Genomic DNA, 20,529 nt, shown 5'->3' with positions numbered 1-20,529 from the left:
GCAAACCATCGATCGCTACCAACAGATCTCCATATGCTTCTTGGTAATCTGTATTGATTCCTCATTTCCAGGAATTAGGAACGATGTTGATTTTGAAAGAGCGCCTAATTTTTTTGAGTGAAAAAAAACACTCTTCAGGCTACTTTTCCTCCTCCCTTTCATTTCCTTTTTTTTTTTTTTTCCTTCACTCACGCGTGGGGCAGAACTCTTATATTTTATGACTACATACACGCTTGAAACTATTCTACGTTATGCATACTTTAATGGATATAATTGTATTCAGGTAATCATATCATCAAACTTGTATGTATTGATTAAAAAAGTAGATTTCTAAATGTTGTCCTTCCCTTTCTTCTTCTTCTTCTCTAGTGGGCAGATCCAGTGAGACAATGCTTATTACAATCTGAACAAGACCTACAACGAGATCTTTGTGGTAATATATGAATAATAATAATAATAATAACAGTAATCAACATGTCATTATTGATTCAAATTATAGACTTGATACTGATCATTTTCTACTTTCTTTTTTTTTTCTTTGCACTTTTTACCAGATCTGTTATTGAAGCATATGTTTTCTACGGCGCGTGTCCACAACATCTTCCTCGAATCCTATCTAACCTATGCTCTTACTGGTGATCCTCAAGCAAAGCAAGGGATGAACATTGATGATACGAAAACACTTATCAAAGGAAAATTCTTCTTATCACAATTGGTAGCAAGAGAAGAACGTTTCGCAACAAGTAGAGAATATGGACATCAGTGGTCCTGTATCTTACGGATTCTTCCTTCATTACTGCTAGAAGTGGATGGTGATCGCAAGGAAAATTTAACATGGGCTCCTATTCTTACTCAACTTTTGATTATTCTATCACATATTGTGGCAGGGGGACTTTATCCTCAACGAAAAAGCGATCGACATTCCAGTAACAACGGCGAAAGTGGCGACAATAGTGACAATGATGACGATATGACGAAATTTAATCAGACAGAAGACTTGAGCTCATCACAACAACCCAACTTTTCTCTGACAAACAATACAACTCAAATGGCAATGGATTCTCAATTGAGTTTTGATCCTGACGCCACTTGGGATATGGATGGAACAAACGATGCAACACAACCGGATCCTTTCGTTGGGCAAGATGAACAGAAATTCAACATTAGTAATTCACCTCCAATGACAGCAATGGCAACAACAACAACAACAGCAGCAGCAGAAGCAACAACAACTACAGCAATGAAAGTAGATGTAGACAGTATCTCTCGCATGGATACTATGCCGACAACTAATATACACGATGTTTCTTCAGTACCTTCGACTGGCGCACAACAACAACAACAACAACAACAACAGCAATACACAAGTCAGTCTAGTTCTTTGTATCCTAGTACCATGGACGAATCTATATCATCATCATCTTTGCAACGAAATAGGACGGAATGGGACAATGCTATAGCCGCTGCAAATATCATGATTGATCTTATAGAAAAGAAAGGTGTCAAACGTATTATTGAAAAATATGAACAAGGACAAAAAGAAATTAGTACAGACGATAACAAGAAGTTGGATTCAAATGGTAAAAAGGAAATACGGAATGATCGTTATCAGTATGTTTAATCTTTCTTTTATTATAATTATTGTTATTATTATTATTATTATTATAGAACCTTGGGTAACATGTCACGAAATCCTTGTTCCTGGCAATCAGAAAGCAACATCATCAACAGCAACTGTATCTTCGACATCCGGTACTCACAATGTATATATCCAGAAATTATTGCTATTAATTGAGCGACTGACGGATCGCGATTTGGAACGTCGATTGGCAGTACATATGAAATATCACGAATTGGAAGACGAAGGGACAGCAAGAGCAATGCCAAGTGCAGGTCTGATGGGTTTAATATATCACATGGTTCAAATTCGCCCAGCTTTAAACGATGATGAACTAGTGAATCGGTTAGTCAAATTACAGGCAATCAAGGTAACTTTATAAAATCGAAAATTTAGACTACAACAGTATCTCATATATATATATAGGGCTCCTTTGATGAATCGTTTTATCTGGAATTATGGTTTGCTGCTTTGACTGGTTTACGAGAGGCTTCCCTTAGTACGAGTTGTCAAAATATGGTATCAAAACATTCGAGTGATAATCAACAAACCAACATCAATAACAATTCAAATAGTTGCAACACAACAGTGGCGACTAACCGTCTACTATGGAAAAATCTGGTGTTAGTCAAGGTATTCCTTACAAAAAAAAAAAAAAAAAAAAAAAAAAAAAAGGAAATGAATGCAAATACAGAAAGTTTAATACTCTTTTTTTTCATTTGGTTTCTTATTTATATGTGTTATAGTTACCTCACTTGATCAATAAAGTTCAAGAACGAAAACAAAAAGAAGAATTGGCTAATTACAGTTTGAAACGGGATCCACATCGAAAATCAATGGAAAAAGATGAAGTAATGATCGAAAAAAAAAATCACTAATTTCTATTGATATGATTCGTTTGACTCAATCACATTTTACTTTAAAATAAATAGGAAAACCCTATAGAATCGTCCTTGCTAGAACTCAAAACGTTTACTGGTCTATTGAATGCCTGTAGTCCTCCTGCCTGTTGTTCCGAGTTCTATGTACCTTCTTCAAAGTCATCCAAATACGTTGACCGGTTTGCGTTTGGTGGTGACAACAACAGCAACAATGACGATAATGGAAAACACACTTCCACAATGGATGATGATGATATGATGATGATGATCAATGATAACAGCTATGCAACAACCGCCGACTATGATACTCCAGAGTTTATAAAAACGATCCGCTCTATTAGTGCTGACGATATATTTACTAGTATTGTACGTAGTTGTCAACCTTATCATTTTTTGCGCGACAACAAAGTAGACGTGTTACTCAACACAAACAACAACAAGAACAACACGAAAAAGGATAATTCACGCATCAACAAAATCAAGGATGAGGAAGAAAACAACAAGGACGGTGATGGCGATGATGATCTTTTCAATGAAGAACCGAAACTAGAAGAACAATACTCTTCAATGCTAGATGACGACATGATGAATGGTGATGAATTGGATAGAAAAAGCGACAATAGTGACAAATCTGATGTACTCGCTCAAGTCGACCAAGTAAGACTCACATCAAAAAAAAAAAAGGAGGAATATACATATATATTTAACTTACCTATGATATAGAATATAGATCAACGCATGAAAGCGATTCAGAGCAATGTTACAAAAGCATCTGTTTCCGAATTGATTCACATTGGTTTTGTCTCCCTGATTCATTGGCGGAAGATAGTGGACTTTTTATTAAATGTAAGGACACCCCCCCCCCCAAAAAAAAAAAAAAAAAAGGAAAGCTGAAAATTTAGATGAATTCTGATTATGATTTTATATATAGCTTTTGCAAACGAAAGCTGAAACTGGTGATATTCGTGCCTTATCTCGATTATGTGATGCCTTGGATGAATGCCCATCAGCGATTGATCTTATTCTTCAACTATATCCTCCCAATGTATTACTAGGTCCCTTGGAGACGATTTGTAATGAATGGAATCCATCTGAAGACTATATTATGGATGTGGATGACGGCGCTAGTGGAAATAATGATGATGATGGTGATGATGATACAGATGGTATTCAAAATTGGTATTGCAAATTTGGCAAGATATGGACATTGGTATTAGTGGTAGCAAGCAAATTTGACGTAAGTCATCAAAAGCGTCATGAGATTGAATTATCAACGTATTATTCTGACTTTTTTTTTGTTTTATAGATCACTCGAGTCATCAATACGATTTTCAAGAATAGAAATGGACTCTGTTATCAATTCTTTGTGACTGGTCCTATCATATATGGTGTACATGATCATGACCAAGACGTGGAAGAACTTGTCGACAAATGGTTATCAGCCATGGGTGGTGATGGTATTTCAGATGATCTTCTTCGGTAATATATATATATATATAAAGGATATATTGTAGGTCAGTTTCTCATCATTATTTTTTTTTTAATTGTTAGAACAACGAAATTACAAATGTTATTACGTGCAACACCTACATTGATCGACAGGTTACTTTTCATCTATCAAGCTGGACACGTTGAGTTGGACACTTTTACTGGGGTTCTCTCCTACTTTCAGAAGCGGTTTTTACGATTTGTACTTGTACCTGGCGTAACAAGGACTCTTTGTGATGAACTTTTGAATCGAAATGCGACAACTTCTATTATATGTCTAGATCATCTTTTTGTCAAACACGGTCTTCCTGATACTTTGGTTGGACTTTGTGGAAATGCAGCACTTGGATCTTTACGGGCATGGAAGGAACGTCAACGACAATACAATATATTGTGTGCAAAAGATAAAAACATTCGCAACAATAATATCCAATCTGATACTCAACAACAACAGAATAATATGCAACAAAGGGATGATGAAGACCGAGTGAAAATTCTTGAACAATTTTTCATTACAAAACTGGATTTGGACGACGAACAGCATTTATCCTTCCCAGAAACAATCTCCAGTGGTGTTACTAGGCGAACCTTATTTGACAAGACACGGGAAATGTTCAAATATATTGTGAAAAGTGGCCGATCTATGTATATGAACGATGTTGATGGTGATGCTAAAACATTATGGGAACCTGTCAAATGTGAACTTCCTAAACAAGTAGTATCTCATTATTTGGATCTAGTCATGTTTCAAGCGGCATTGAAAATGGGTGGCACTCATTGGTTCATTGGCATGATTGTCGATGAAGTACTGGAAGCGGGCAAAAGTGGTGGTGCTGTGCGTGCAGGTAAAAAAAAGGAATAGATATATCTATGAAATCCCCTCAAGATTAGTAAAATATGGAAAAGAATGTGATACTGATTCATATCTTTATTATATATATATATTTAAGCTGAACTTGGATCTTGCTTGGTAACCACTCCTTTGATGTACAATAGTCATGGTGGTAATGCTTGTTTATCTATGCTTCGATGCCTTTTACAAGATGTGATTCCTTCCTCCATCAAGCATTATGCTATGCAAAACACATCCTTTTTCCAGGGCCAAACATTAGGTGTTTTTGTTAGTGACTGTCTTGTATTGATGTATCAACAAGAAAATGATATGGTTGATGAATTGGGCTGCAAGTTTTTTGAAGCATTAGTGATCGATCGTGTCCGTGGTGGTGAGATCTCTTCCTTGCAATTGGTACCTCAATCAAATGAAGATGGATCTCTCTTTAGTTCTTGGGATGATGATGTTGTCAGTAGTCCGGTATGGCGTGGATTTGTCAAGGGATTGATGAGTAACCCATTCATCAAGGAAATGTGGCCAAATGCTTATGCGTCATGATGGTGATACTTTCTTTTTTTTAGTATAAAGAAAAAAACATTGTTATTTATTGATTATATGCTGTTTGATAGTTTTATTCCTCTGATCGAAAACAATAAAAGCGTCTAGATTGAAAAAGAGTTTTTATATTATAAAACCTGATATTTTTATTATTATTAATAAAAAGAAAAATATAAAAATAAAACTAATCTATTGATCGACTTGTATCATAGTTTGGCAGCATCCTTCTTCAGTTTCCAATCATCACGTATCTTGTAGACAGTTTCAGCATCCAAGGTCATTTGCCCAATATCCACATCTTGTATCAACATTTCTTCGTAACTATGATCACATCGAGCTAACACACCTTTGAAAGGAGCAGTAATTTGTGTTCGACCAGCCAAAGTAAGATGATCAGACTTGACTAGACTGGAATTGTCTCTCTGACCATATTGTAAAGGAGAGGAAGCCCCGTTGACAAAGACCATGACAATACCATTTTCAAATGACCGAGCTGTACACATAGCATTGAGTAACTGGACTTCACTATCCTGTCGATACCGTTGTCCAATGTCCCCAGCGTCTTCCAAGGCCCAGTAAGAAGGAGCTACAATCAATTCAGCATCTTGATTCAAAGCCATTTCAGTAAAACAGTCGTTGAAAGCAATATCTATTTTCACGAACAGAAAAAAAAAGGGGGGGAAGAGTTATGATGAGCAGTAGAAGAAAAAAAAAAAAAGAAATTGTATGTACTTACCCCAACACACACAGAGTCCAACTTTGATACCAAACCGATTGACCACAGTACCAAATGAATTTCCAGGTGTGAATTTCTCTCGTTCAGGGTGCCATAGATGAACTTTGCGATAGGTTAATAATACAATGCCTTCCTTGTCGACGTAACTACAACAATTGTACAGTTTGCCATCCTTGCCTTTTTCTGGGTAGGTACCTGTCACAATATCGATATCATATTCCTGTGCAAGAGCAACTATTCTTGGAAGAAGTTCAGGAAAAGCATTCACCGACATGGAAATAAAGTATCTATTACCATAAAAAAAAAAGATAGAGACAGAAGTGAGAAGAAATAAAAAAAAAAAAAAAAAAAACTTTCCATATATATATATGTATATATATTACTCAGGGAACACCACAAGGTCAGCTTTTGCTTCAGCAGCTTTCTTGACATAATCCTTGGCTCGTGCCCAATTGTTGCCAGCATTGGTGCGATCTATGTACAATTGCACAGCAGCAATACGCATGGTTTTGGATAAAGTCATTGTTGGCGAAGAATAAAGACAGAAGAAGAGGGACGAAAAAAGAGGGGAGAAAGAAAAGATTTCATAAAAGTAGAAATAAACTTTTCTTTTCCCACACTACCACAATGGGCAACTGAAATTGAAATACAATGTAAATATGTAGGAAACTACAATAGACGATTATCTAATCTATCAAAACCTCATTCTATGCAAAAAAAAAAAAAAAAAAAAAAAAAAAAAAAAAAAAAAAATTCTAACTATTATTACTGGTTACTACTTCTTCTATTAAGCTGTCTTATCTTGCTTCTGTTACACCCTTTCATAATTGGATGATCCCACAATGCAATCAACTTGTTGTATTGTTGTTATCAATTGTTTGTTAATTGATGATGATCGGTGATGATTGATAATACTCTTTTTCTGTCAAGCCTACTCTTGCAGAGATCAGGATTTGATGCAGTGCCTATTTTTTTTTTTTCTCAAACCGCGCACTTTCAAAACCGAGGACTAGGTTGGAGGAAGCCTTTTTTTTCCACTTCTTTTTTTTTTTTTTTGTTTTCAAAATACTCTTCCTGCATAATGATTGCGACAATCAGACTACATACAATGCTTTTACGAAAAGGTAATATAATTAAGAAAAAAAAAAAACTTTCATCTCTTTTTTTTTGAATATGATCTGTTTTCCTCAATTTATATTGTTACTACTTGTCACTTTTTCTAACATAGGTACTCTATTTTCGTGTCGCCCTGCTTCAACCATGACAAACTTTGATAAAAAATCACTTCAATCGGGTGCTAGACAACTTTTGAAAACCTTACAAAGTCGTGATGTGATCTTTTATCAAGCTCCTCCCAATGTTAATCGTACCTTCTTTTTCATGTATATTTCTGCTGGTGTCCAACTTTTATTTTGGGGTAATTTGGCAAGTCTGGCATATGTCACTTATAGTCAACCGGAAAGGTAATAAAAGGAAGAGACCTTTTGATTAAAAATAAACCTTTTTTTTTTTTTGATCTTGTCTGTATACTCACCATTTATTCTTTTTGTTTTTCCTTTTTGTAGTAATGAAGAGAATGCACCCATGATATTGGCTCCTCAAGGTAAACGAATGGTTATCGCTGGTGGGTTAGTAACTGTTGGCTTAGGTGTGGCAGCTGCTATGTGCACTTATCCTTGGAGGTAAAAAAAAAAAAAAAAAAAAAAAAAAAAAAAAAAAAAAAAAAAAAGGATGATTATCCATAATACAAAGCAAACAGGTTTACTCATTTTCTCTCTCTCTATCATATAAATAGATATATTGACAAATTGATATTACTGAAAGGAGGACAGTACGTACAAGTGATCACACACGCTAAATGGATTAAATCACATCAAATCAAGACTTACCCTATAGAACGACTTTATTGTAAACAAAAGGTCTATACCGGCATTGGTAAGTGAAACGAACAAGGAAAGAAAAAAAAAAAAACTTGGGTAACTCATTTCAATTTTCATTTCTTTCTATGTGAAATCATCATTTCTTTCTATGTGAAATCATCATTTCTTTTTTTTTTTTTTTAGGATCTACTGGCACCGAACCAATTGGTAAAGCAACATCATCTCATATCTTCTTACGGGCACAAGGCGAAAAAGTTGGATACATGTTGGATCGCAAAGGCAAATTTATGGATAGCAAGATGTTTGATGGATTATGGTACAATTTGACCTCAAAATAGAAACTCCCTCATTTTTAGACTCATTAGAAAAAGTATAACAGTAGCAATGACATAGTAATTTATCAATAAACGATGCTGACCGCTGAAGCCTGTTTGTTGTTGTTGTTGTTGTTGTTGTTTTCTGTGTAGAAGGTTGGCTTTTTTTTCGTAGTACGGAAGGTGATGTGTCTAACTAAAGGTATAATTTTTTCTTTGTACTGTTATTATGTTGAACGACTTCTTTTCTATATTCCTGATCCTTGGAATTACATAGATGTCATCTTACAATGAATGGATAGTGAGTGGCAATGGTGATGAGATGGATAAGAGTAACTATGGCGATAGCGATACTAATGGAATGGATGATGTGCTATGATAGATATTGGGCAATACTTGATGAATGATGGATGGATGATTAACGAATTATGACTGATTGGAATTATTGGACGCAATAATAAAGATAATAACAACAAGAATGATGATGATGATGAAATATGAAGACGTATTTATTAACAAAAAGGTATCAAGTCATTTGGTCTGATCATCACTTAACTGTGATTATCATCATCATCAGTCAACTTCCTTATCTGGATTTTTATTACTACTGTACAATCTTGAATAGGATTTCAAACAACAAACCTTTTTCTCCTTGTTTGAAAATTTTCAAACATTGGAATTTTTTGCTCTGTGTTTGACATTTTTCAGACACTGGATTTTTTTTAACAGTGTTTGAAAAACGTCCAACTTTATTTTGTTATTTTATTCATTTTTTATTTATCATTTTTTATATTTGTCTTCAATAAAAGGTTTTTTTTTTTTTAACCGTAATCATATTGGCCCCTCTTAAGGAATCTCTTATCCAAGTTTTATTTTTATTTTTATTATTATCAATCAATCAACAAGTATTTTATTCAAGTTATTTTATTGATCATCATCAAGAGTGATCATTTATCCAAGACATCTATTTCCTTTTCTGGACTACTTTTATTTTATTTTATTTTTTATAAGAAGAACTGATGCTCACTACATATCAATTATCATTGATATTATTATTTTAATAATATCATCCATTCATTCTACAAAACAATCATCTACCAAATTACAAAAAAAAAATCTTAACATCACAAAAAAAAAAAAAAAAAACCGTTGTTAGCCATGGACCTGAACCCCTGATGAAGTTGATTGCCTTGAATATGAATTGATCAGGTCCTTCCCCAATTTTATGAATGCCTATGATGATAATCAACAATACAAACAAAGTTTGGAAGCAGTTTTACACACACACAAATTATGCCGTTGTTGATCTCTTTGGTGCATATAAAGTTTGAAAAGCTAATGACAAAGAAAGGTGTGCAACAATATATTGCTATGCGTAACAAGTACATTATGGAAGTTACTAAAGCTATGGGTGGTACTCCTAATTCTATCAAATTGATTATCCGGAAAATTAAAAATTAAAAAAAAAAAGACCCTTGGACATCATATCTCAGCCTATTGCAAGATGGTGGACCATTTAATCCCCATGCGGAGGATGTTAGTCATGGAACATTGCTTCAACAATCTCGGAATGTAAAATCTTTTTTTTTTCTTCTTTCAAGAATTTGTCCTTCCCTCATGTGATGAGGTGAGCTTGTATATGAAGCTCAAATCATCATGTCTCCTATTTTTAGAACATCATCTTATTTATTTTTTTATTTTTTTTTTGACGTTTGTGATTACTTGTCAACGGATCGACAAGTAATATATTATTTTTTTTATTTATTAATAAGTTACACACGTGATTACCGTTTCAGTAATCCTTGGAGCATAGCTAACTTCAAGTATTAGCACCACACGTATCACTCAATCCTTTTTTTTATTTTATTTTACTTGACACACGGTGAAAGGACTTGGGGGATGAAGGATCAAATTTATTTCACACTCCTCTGGACTCCAGGGGGGATCTACTTTTTTTTTCTTTTTCTTTCTTTTTCCTCATTCATTCATTCATTCCATTCATGTACTTTTTATTTTTTTTTTCTACTTCCTTTTCCTTTTTTTTATTTTTTTTTACTCAGTGTATTACTATTCGTGTAGTTTCACTTATATTTATATTTAGTTTAATATAAATACATTATATTTTTTTTTAAAATAAAAAAAAAACAACTCTTTTACCTCTTTTTTTTTATTTTTCGGAATCAATTCTTTTACTCTTTTTTCAGTTTTTACTGATAAACCTACCTGGAAATTTACTTTTACTTTTGTGACTAACAAGGTGGTTGGTTTATCGTATATTGCAAAGTTCTTCTGGTTCACGGTTACTTGTCCTATTAGAAATTGGCTTCATATCTCAAATCACGGTTTGTCATACTCACAACCGTGTCATCCGTTATACCAGTTTCATCCGTTTTTCTTTCGCATCACACTTAACACATAAACTAGTTTCATCCGTTTTTATTTTTTTTTATCAACATTTCTAGTTTCATCCGTTTTTTTTTTCACATCATCAAAACTGGTTTCATTAACACACGATTGATGAATAATCATTCAAAATATTTTTTAATATAAATAAGTCCCAAATATTTAGTTAGTTTACAGTGTCAATCTTATCTTATATTTTTTAACAAAATCAATAAAAGATTTATTTTATAAATCAAATCATCTTGGCCACTCTAAAGAAAACAATCATCTTAAGTTTTAACTTTATTTTATTTAAACAACATCTACTTTATACAATCAATTATATTGTTATTTTATTTGATCATCATCAAGTGTGATTACTTTTATAAATTAGGAGATAAGATATAAACCATCATTAATGTAAGCGAAAGAGAATGTTTTCATCTATGTTCAGTCTAAATTTGATATGATGATGATGATATAATATAAGTATGACTTTATTGAAGAAGATGATATACTAGGTATTGTAATATAGGCATTACTATATAACTAAATTATTAATACATCAAAAAGTCAATATGATAACATCCAAAGTGAAAAGTAAAGTGTCATCATCTATTCATCCAGTTGATATCGTTGTCCATATATTATTCACCCTATGACTTTATGTGTTCCATTCCTATTGATTGCCTGTTCATTTACAACAGTTGATCCAGTTGCATCTCCATTCCATCCAGTTTGCTCATCTTTTACCTTCCGTCTGTTGATCCTGTTGTACATCCATTCAACTTTTCCTATTGTATACCTATCATAGTTGTAGATCTATCTTTCTTTCTTTTTTTTTTTTTTTTTAAAAAAAAAAGAAAAAGATGTCAGTTGCTAGTATTTGTGTATCTAGATTCCCCTTTGATCTCTTTTTTTTTTTCAGACTTACCATCATCGTACAGAGAATATCAAATACAAAGAGCTAAGAGAAAAAAGAAGAATAACGGCTAGATGATACTGAACCAATGAAAAGATAAAGACCAGAAGAAAGTACATGATTATATTACAAAAAGAGAAAGAGATAGAGAAAAGAGTAAGGTTAAAAAGAAAAGAAAAAAAATTATTTTTTTGTTTTGTAATAAAGCTTACCTTTCATCATAGTAATTGTAGTTTACAAGAACAAAGGGCGCATATAGTAAAGAAGTTGGAATAGTTTATACACAAAAAGATATAAAAAAAAAAAAAAAAAAAGAAGAAGAAGAAGAAGAAGAAGAAGAAGAAGAATAGGATTAGAAGACAGTCGCGTAGTTTTCTTTTTTGAACTTTACACTTTCATAGTCCTATTAGAGAGATTGGTGTAAAGGTATTTTAGATCATTATATGATATTATCATTATATGATATTATTCGATTGATTTTGATTGTGTTTGAGAAAGATAAATAAAGAAGCTTGCTTCCTAATGAGATAATAAAAGTTAAAAGTTACTTTTATTGATAATTGTTCATTGGTCCAAACTAAAGTGAGTTTACTTTTTTTTTAGTTTGTAAATGTTTTTATCTTATAAATATAATTTGATTACCAAAAAGTCATGACATGATATGATTAGTATTGTTAAAGAAAAAAAAAATAAAAAGATATGAATGGATTGAATAGTTGTGAAGAAAAAAAAAAAGTAAAATGAATGGATTGAATAGTCGTAAAGAAAAAAAAAAAAAAAAAAAAAAAAAAAAAAAAAAAAAAAAAAAAAAAAAAAAAAAAAACGGGCGAAGTGGGTAGTATTTTATGATGTCCATTACTCGGTCCATATGATGTTCATCTCCTGTGTGATATCTCCCCATTGTTGTGTTTCGAGTAACCATCAGGAAACCATCAGGAAACTCTAGCAGCGAAAGAATGAATCAGACCACTACAATCGTAGACGCAACGCCGTAACTTCGTCCATCAATACATCCCACTTCTTTTTTTTTTTTATATTAATATTATCTGCTCAGAGGATCCGAAGATCTTGGCACCCAGACTACCAAAACCCCAGCTATATAAATCCCTTTTTTTATCCTTGATTGCAAATTGTGGTATGGACCCTTTTCACACTCCGATATGCCCTATTTTTACCTTTTTTTAAATTTACTCTAAAACTAGGATAGGTAAAGTATAAACTGTTATTAATACAATTGAAAGAGAATAACTTAATGTATGTTCAGTCCAAATTTGGTGAGATGATGTCCATTTTTAAAAGAAATACAAAAATATAAAGAGGTTCTCAGGCTGGAAGATACTTCAAATAGCATTTTTTTCTCATTATGTGATAATCTGATCAATATCAAGCTTTGGATTACTTTTTTGAGAGGAATCTAATGGTGATAATGTTATCGGGTAATGATCATTATTGGTTGAGGGATAATGATATTGAAGTTTATTTTTTAAATTATTCTATAAATTAAAAAAAACAAGGTATAAATTATTATTAAGGCAGAGCGAAATAGATTGATCTCATCTATTTTCAGTCCAAATTTGGTACGATGAAAATCAAACTTGAGTGAGTTTTATAATGATGCTAAATGAAATGATCAATACACAAAAACATATCATGACAAAAATTATAAATGTGGGGTAAATTGTACCACATTCCTGATTTGGATTATTTTGTTCTCATTCTATTATCTGAACACACAAGACTATATAATAAAGTAAGATGTAAGTATCATAAAACAAGACAGATAAATAAACAAACAAACAAAAAAAAAAACGATTTTTTTTTATTCAACAACAAAGAAGATTAACTAAATTACAACTATATCCATTCCATTCATTCAGATTGAAGAGTTAATACAGCACGAATACTAAAAGAAAGAGAAAGATGAGCATACCGACTATTTTTGTTTTAATTGTTTATACTTACCAAGTACCACTATGCATTGCTTCAAACGCCTTGTTGATTTCTTGTAAATCGAAAGTATGAGTGACAAATTCATCCACCTTGAGTTTTCCATCCACATATTCTTGCACCAATTTGGGCATATCAGTCTTTCCCTTGACACCACCAAATGCAGATCCACGCCAGACACGACCAGTCACCAATTGGAAAGGACGAGTAGCGATTTCCTTGCCAGCAGCAGCAACTCCAATGATGATAGATTCACCCCATCCCTTGTGACAAGCTTCCAATGCAGCACGCATTACTTCTACATTACCAGTACAGTCAAAAGTATAATCCAATCCACCATCGGTCAATTCCACCAACACCTGCTGAATAGGTTTATTGTGATCCTTGGGATTGATGAAGTCTGTGGCACCAAATTCACGAGCAATCTTCTCTTTACCAGGATTTGTATCGATGGCAATGATTCGACTAAAAAGAGAATAAGGTTTGAATAACGAATAAGAAATCATTTTCATCTCATCCATATAGATGCTATTTTTTTTTTATTATTATTACCTGGCCTTATTATAGGCAGCACCTTGAGCAACACTCAAACCAACACATCCCATACCGAAAATGGCAACCTATAAATATATGCAAAGGGAGGAAAACATATTGTTAATGATCATGATCTACATCAATCTTCAACTTCCATTTTATAATTGATTTATACTTACAGTAGAACCTTCAGTAACCTTTGCAGTTTTGGTGGCAGCACCGAAACCAGTAGTAACACCACAACCCAACAAACATAACTTTTGTAAACTAGGTTTAGGATCAACCCGGACAACAGATACATCGGCAACAACTAGAAAAGAAACAGCCAAATAAGGTATCAGTATAATTTTTGTTTCTCACCATAGATACAAGATTACCAGTATATTCCGAGAAAGTAGAACATCCCATATAATGATAAATAGGCTTGCCATTGCAGGTGAATCGGGTAGTTTCATCAGGCATCAAACCACGACCCTATCAAATAAAAATAAAAAAAAAAAGGAAAAGAGAGAGAAAGAGTTAGAAAGATGGAAGGAAGGAATAAATCATATTCATTACCTGAGTGGCGCGAACGGATTGACAGAGGTTAGTCTTTCCACTAAGACAGAACTTGCACTTTCGACATTCAGCTGTATATAGAGGAATCACATGATCACCTACTGCAACATCAGTAACACCTTCACCAATGGATTCCACAATACCACCACCTTCATGACCGAGAATAGAGGGAAAAACACCTTCAGGATCTAATAAAATTAAAAGTTTAGCCGAAAAAAAACATCGTCAGTCAATAGTTATTATATTGTAAAAAAAACGCTTACCACTTCCAGAGAGAGTATAATCATCAGTATGACACCTAAAGAAAGAAAAGTGTAAATAAAACGTGAGTCAAAAAAAAAAAAAAAACAAGTTTTAACCATGAAGAATAACCTACACGCCAGAATACAGGATCTTTATACGAACTTCATGTGCTTTTGGAGGAGCTACTTCTATTTCTTCTAAGGCTAGTTTTAATAATATAAAAATAGTAAGTAAATATAAAAGATAGAATACTTGTTGTTTGTATAAAAAGGCTTACAAAGAGGTTTTCCAGCTTCCCAGGCAATGGCAGCGCGACATTTAATAACCTAATATTAAAAAAACAAAGAGAAAAAGAGAGAGAAAACAAAGAGGTTAGTTTCAATAGTAAGTTAAAGAAAAAGAGTGAGTTTAATTCCTCTTATAGTACTTACTTGACCAGTGGTAGACATTGTAAAAAGCAACCAAGAAAAAAAAAAAAAAACAAAAAGGAAAGAAAAAGAAAAAAAATGTATGCTACAAAAAAAAAAAAAAACTTTAATGGTTCAATTGGCGGGATGTCAAAAAACCGGGTACATGGGGTTGTTGTTGTATATAAAGAAGGTTCGAGTTGAAAGAGACAGATCAAATGTTTCCTTTATTGATGAATATAAGAAAAAAAGTATATATAATTCAAAACAAGAGAGAGGTTTTTTTTGTTTGTAATAAAAAGATTCTATGTAAAATTATGACAAAAAGGATAAGAGAAGGACAAAAGAGGGAGTGGAGTGTGTGTGTGAGAGAGAGAAAGAATATACAGTAAAGATGACATTTACATCTAACATAAAAAAAAAAAAGAAATAATTGATCAATTCCAAATTCTTTCTATTCTTTCCACTTTTAACTTACTTGAGGCATGACAGGTCTATTTTGTTCAGCAGTCCATCTAGAAATAGCAATTCCAATACCTTCAATCAAAGCTAATAAACCACCACCAACAACAGCAGAAATAGTAGCAGCTTTAGCACCACCACGAGCAGCTAATACACCACCAGTCAAAGCTCCAGACATGATAGAATTCCAGGGATCTTCCTTTTGTCGAATACCTTTAAGACCACAATCAAAAGTTGAGAATAAACCACCCCATACAGCAAAGTTACCACCTAATACAGGTGCTCTAGCTTTCATTGCAGATACTGCTCCAGTTAAACGTTCGCCCTAAAATAGATATATATATTAATAATTGGTTATATCAAAATAATAATAATAATAATAATTTAAACTTACTCTTGGTGAATTCTTTGCACCTTTCACTGAATGCCAAATACCACCACCAACAGCACCCATAACAAAAGCACCACCTAAATCGTTCAAGATAACCCAAGGACTGTATATATATATAAAAAAAAAAGAATAGTTTAATAGTTTAAGACTTAAAATAGATAAATATAAACTTTTTTTTTCTTTACCAAGGATCCCTAGAATGATCTGCAGAAGAATGACCCATTTTATAATAAAAAGTATAATATATAAATTTGTAATGAAGGAAGGGACAAGGTGATGAAAGGTATAAGGTAACTTTTCACACAAAAGTACTACTGAAAAATAAACAAGTACAAGAAGAGGAGAGAATGAAAAAAATAAAAAAAAAAAATAAAAAGAAAAAAAAAAAAAAGACTTGAGACGGACACTAAAAATGAAAAAAACAACCGAGGACTGCGAGTCACATATACAGTATAATGACTTTTTTATGCCAAAAGTAAAAGGCGGGGTATATACAGTTTTATCTTTTCCTTTTTATCTTTTCCTTTTTATCTTTTTTTAATTTTTTTTTTTTTATTATAACAATGACCATTCATGTTCTTATCATTGGTGCTGGTGCAATAGGTACATGTACTGCTTATTATCTATCACAACGAGAAGATATTCAGATTACTGTTGTTGAAAGATGTAAAGTTGCCTCTGCTAGTAGTGGAAAAGCTGGTGGTTTCTTATGGTAAGTACGTAATAAAACATTGTAAACAATAAATATATAAATATATACTTCTTTATTTTATAGGAGTGAAGGTGATGGAATATTATCTCTGAAATCTTACAATTTACACAAAGAACTAGCTGAAGCATTGGATGGTGAAAAGTTTTATGGATACCGAACATTGGATACATATTCTGTTACTATGACAAGTCAAGAGAATGAAAAGGATGCCAAACAAGTTAAAAAGAAAGTCAACGATAATGTTCCCTGGTTAAACCAAGAACGTGTTACTACCTGCGACGAACTAGGCAATAAAAATGAAACTGCACAAGTTCATCCCAAGTTATTCACCATTACTCTTATGACAGCAGCAGAAGCAACAGGCAACGTGAAATTGATTTGTGGAAATGGTGTCAAAGAACTACTATATGATGATTATGATTCTGAACTCATTAGAGGCGTTTTACTTGATAATGGTGACAAGATATTAGCGGATCATGTGGTGGCATGTGTAGGACCGTGGGCAGAAATGTTTCCTATTAAATTGAATTCTTCTTCCATGATGAATGATGCTATTCTTCGACAACATCACAACAAAAATAACAACCGTGGTTTACCTATCACATCAGCAAGGGCACATTCTATCGTCATACGTGTTCCAAGAACAAGTCCTATTGGAGCTCAAGCTTTATTTACTTGTATTCTGGATGGATCAAAGATGTATGAACCGGAAGTGTATCCTCGACCAGATCATACAGTATATATGTGTGGCATACAAGATCGAACGGTTCCTCTTCCTCCAACAGCAGATCTTGTCAAAGTGGATCCAAAGGCAATTGACCGACTCAAATATACAGCTGGTTTAATATCCCCTCATCTTGATACAAGAGAACAAAACTTATTGGCGGAACAAGCTTGTTATTTACCAATATCTCTAGATGGATCTCCGTTGGTTGGCAAACATCCTAATTACAAAAACCTTTATATATCTGGTGGTCATAGCGTATGGGGTATATTACTATCTCCGGTATCCGGCTTGATGATGACTGAACTATTAATGGATGGTAAGATTACCTGCGTTCCTCAGGATTTAGTGAAGAAATTATCTTTGGATTCTAGGTTAGATTGATTTATATGCATATTTGAAATAAAAAGGATTAGTTATATATTAAAACAGTTTTTTTGTAGTATCTTGTAAATTCCCTTTTTGGAATAGTATCAGCTGCGGCCCAATTTCACATCTTTTTATTGGATAATTTCAAACAACAAGAGATCCTTTTTTGTCTCTTTTCATACCTTTTTCTTTTTTTCTTTTTATTTTCTTTTTCTTTCTATCTATTTTTTGTTTTTTTATTATATGAATATATGGCGTATTCTCTGTGGTTGTTCATTATATTCATTTGGTTATTCATTAGCAACCCATTACCTGCAGTAAAAGCTCAAATAAGTCTTCAGAATCCACTTATTTGGTAAGTTACGACAAAAACAATGAATAAAAAGTAAAATGATCTTTCTCACCTTCTCTCTCTCTTTTCTTTCAAACATATATTGTTCAGGCAAACTTTAGTTACACCCATCTCAAGTTCTAGTTACAACTATGTATACAATTCGACGGTGAAATATTATTCTCAAGATTTCCAGACAGTTTTTATTCTTAGTGACAACTACGGCCATAATGAGGTAATATAATGAAATCATATACTCTTTTTTAAGTTCTAACATGAAATTATATATATATATATATTACAGAGGATACTTGTCAATGTAGGTGATGGATGTATGACTCCAAGTTATGACGACCTTCTCAACTCCAACTACAATGGTATAAGTACCTTTATAAAACGACAGTCATTGATCGGTCTTGTATCTCGAGGTGGATGTTCTTGGACAACCAAAATCACCAATTTACAAAATCTTGTACAAATGAATTCAGTCTTAAGCATCAAAGCGTTACTAATATATGACAACGTTACCTACGCCGATAATGTGACGCAAGTGATACAGGCCAAACCGAGCAATTCTTCTACACCAGTATGGAATTCTGCTCAGCTTACTCCAGCACAACGCAATATATCGTCTATGCCTGATAATGATTTACTCGCTACCAAGATGACTCCTTTTTTCGCTATTTACTTTGTACCTCGACAGTTTGGTCTTGAGATGCTCGGAAAAATGAACAACACAAATCAATATATAGAATTGGCTACTTTTTTTACCAATAGTGTTATGGATGATAATCCTCCTGGTACCTCAACAACAAACAACAATAATAATAGTAATGGAGGTAATGGAGATAGTAATAGTACTATTGACTCTTTATTTGGTGATGGAAATCGTGGATACATTGCTTACCTTGTCGCTGCAGGTGTAGCTATTATTTTAGGTAAGAAGAAGAGTAATAAAAAAAAACCATATCATCTTCTTAACTTTTGATTTTTATTATTATTTTTAGCCATTGTCCTCTTGAAATGGTGTAGAAACCCTCGATTCTTTGCAAGAGAAACAGGAAACAATGAAATAGATGTGGAGAATCATATTGGAATGCGACCTTTTGGACAACCTCAACAAACTGATCAAGTATCTTGTGTTCCAATGGAAAAATTGGATACATTATGTCCTATGCAGACTGCAGCTGAAGCGATGTCAACAATGAAGAATACTATGTGTGCTATTTGTTTAGATGAATTCAAACCAACAAGTGAAATTCGATTATTACCTTGTCATCATGGATTTTGTACAAGTTGTATTGGTAAGTGGGATAGAAAAAAAAAAAAGAACACAGAAAGATGGAAAATTCATTTTTTTTTTTTATCATTATGAACCCTAGATGTTTGGCTGACTAAGAAATCAAGCTGGTGTCCTATATGTAAATACGATTGTTGTCAAGAAGTTGAATCGGAACAACAGGATAACGATGGTGATTTAGGAACAATGGGTTTGAATCAAAACAACATTGGTAATACGACTTCACCAGCATCTCCTTCTTCTTCTACAGGAATACACAATACCACCAATGATGCCAGTAATATCCATTCTAATAACGACAATGACCCTATGATCACCTCATCAGTCAATTCTAATCATTCATCATTACAATTAAAAAATGGCGATCAAGAAATTCCAGTCAGTGATCAAAGTATGCAATTACAGTCAACGATGATATCACCTCCACCTTCCTATGTATCATCACAACAACAACAACAATCATCATCATCATCATCACCTCCAATACGTACGACAAGAACAGATATATAACGATCTATCGACCCTCCCTTGATGTATTTTTATCGATTTTAGTATTTATTGTTATTTAGTGTATCTATCCATTTTTACCATTATATTAGTATATTATTTTTTCACTTTTATTATTTAACCCTATATTATATTCCCCCCATCTTTTTTTTTTTTTTTTTTTTTTTGTATTCGAATAAACACAATATATATGAATTTTTCAGGAACTCATCTTATTGGTCGAGAGGAATCCAAATACAATTCTGCATGATTTTTGAAACCTAGAATAAAAAACCCCTCCTTTAAAACATACTTATACTTGGTTTGACCGAGGTTCTTTTTGGTGAATCTAGGAGAAACATTTCCTTTAATGATCTTTTTTTTTTATTTATTTTATATTGATTACTTAGTTTTGTTTGTTTGTTTGTTTACTTGCATATATTTGTTATTAAAC

At 32.9% G+C, this 20,529-nt stretch overlaps 7 protein-coding genes across 7 annotated transcripts; 4 read left to right on the top strand and 3 right to left on the bottom strand.

The window, feature by feature from the left end:
• The first annotated feature begins 181 nt into the window (after positions 1-181).
• On the top strand, positions 182-5,483 carry BX664DRAFT_280725 (mediator complex subunit Med5-domain-containing protein). Its single transcript, XM_051541494.1, has 12 exons — positions 182-283; positions 370-433; positions 555-1,580; positions 1,669-1,988; positions 2,045-2,251; positions 2,365-2,469; positions 2,551-3,156; positions 3,223-3,345; positions 3,431-3,736; positions 3,806-3,978; positions 4,051-4,832; positions 4,938-5,483. The coding sequence occupies exons 1-12, from the start codon at positions 218-220 to the stop codon at positions 5,375-5,377; spliced, it is 4,218 nt and encodes a 1,405-aa protein (XP_051400474.1). The 5' UTR covers positions 182-217; the 3' UTR covers positions 5,378-5,483.
• Positions 5,484-5,497: 14 nt separating this feature from the next.
• BX664DRAFT_333522 (Nitrilase/cyanide hydratase and apolipo protein N-acyltransferase) lies at positions 5,498-6,666 on the bottom strand. Its single transcript, XM_051545531.1, has 3 exons — positions 6,497-6,666; positions 6,114-6,400; positions 5,498-6,026 (listed from the first exon to the last, which is right to left on the bottom strand). The coding sequence occupies exons 1-3, from the start codon at positions 6,634-6,636 to the stop codon at positions 5,584-5,586; spliced, it is 870 nt and encodes a 289-aa protein (XP_051400473.1). The 5' UTR covers positions 6,637-6,666; the 3' UTR covers positions 5,498-5,583.
• Positions 6,667-7,286: 620 nt separating this feature from the next.
• Positions 7,287-7,799, top strand: BX664DRAFT_262008 (uncharacterized protein; the record flags this gene model as incomplete). The annotated part of the gene is made up of 2 exons (XM_051540702.1): positions 7,287-7,542; positions 7,687-7,799. The coding sequence occupies 2 exons, from the start codon at positions 7,287-7,289 to the stop codon at positions 7,797-7,799; spliced, it is 369 nt and encodes a 122-aa protein (XP_051400472.1).
• Positions 7,800-13,396: 5,597 nt separating this feature from the next.
• On the bottom strand, positions 13,397-15,369 carry BX664DRAFT_333512 (S-glutathione dehydrogenase-like protein). Its single transcript, XM_051545530.1, has 10 exons — positions 15,325-15,369; positions 15,171-15,219; positions 15,027-15,096; positions 14,914-14,948; positions 14,651-14,838; positions 14,470-14,566; positions 14,272-14,402; positions 14,111-14,178; positions 13,574-14,023; positions 13,397-13,514 (listed from the first exon to the last, which is right to left on the bottom strand). Exons 1-10 carry the CDS (start codon positions 15,340-15,342, stop codon positions 13,481-13,483), a joined length of 1,140 nt encoding a protein of 379 aa, XP_051400471.1. The 5' UTR covers positions 15,343-15,369; the 3' UTR covers positions 13,397-13,480.
• A 131-nt stretch (positions 15,370-15,500) lies between these two features.
• On the bottom strand, positions 15,501-16,519 carry BX664DRAFT_333508 (mitochondrial inner membrane translocase subunit Tim17/Tim22/Tim23/peroxisomal protein PMP24). Its single transcript, XM_051545529.1, has 4 exons — positions 16,339-16,519; positions 16,157-16,256; positions 15,779-16,087; positions 15,501-15,707 (listed from the first exon to the last, which is right to left on the bottom strand). The coding sequence occupies exons 1-4, from the start codon at positions 16,374-16,376 to the stop codon at positions 15,702-15,704; spliced, it is 453 nt and encodes a 150-aa protein (XP_051400470.1). The 5' UTR covers positions 16,377-16,519; the 3' UTR covers positions 15,501-15,701.
• A 176-nt stretch (positions 16,520-16,695) lies between these two features.
• Positions 16,696-18,164, top strand: BX664DRAFT_280716 (FAD dependent oxidoreductase). The gene is made up of 2 exons (XM_051541493.1): positions 16,696-16,865; positions 16,929-18,164. The coding sequence occupies exons 1-2, from the start codon at positions 16,717-16,719 to the stop codon at positions 17,971-17,973; spliced, it is 1,194 nt and encodes a 397-aa protein (XP_051400469.1). The 5' UTR covers positions 16,696-16,716; the 3' UTR covers positions 17,974-18,164.
• Positions 18,141-20,235, top strand: BX664DRAFT_333506 (uncharacterized protein). Its single transcript, XM_051545528.1, has 5 exons — positions 18,141-18,313; positions 18,401-18,524; positions 18,594-19,227; positions 19,297-19,593; positions 19,672-20,235. The coding sequence occupies exons 1-5, from the start codon at positions 18,210-18,212 to the stop codon at positions 20,097-20,099; spliced, it is 1,587 nt and encodes a 528-aa protein (XP_051400468.1). The 5' UTR covers positions 18,141-18,209; the 3' UTR covers positions 20,100-20,235.
• The last annotated feature ends 294 nt before the right edge of the window (positions 20,236-20,529 follow it).

This window comes from Halteromyces radiatus (assembly GCF_025201355.1).
Source record: "Halteromyces radiatus strain CBS 162.75 chromosome Unknown BX664scaffold_4, whole genome shotgun sequence".
In the NCBI taxonomy this organism is placed as follows: domain Eukaryota; kingdom Fungi; phylum Mucoromycota; class Mucoromycetes; order Mucorales; family Cunninghamellaceae; genus Halteromyces; species Halteromyces radiatus.
Note: the sequence above shows the minus strand (reverse complement) of the source record. Positions and strands in the feature narration are given on the sequence as shown.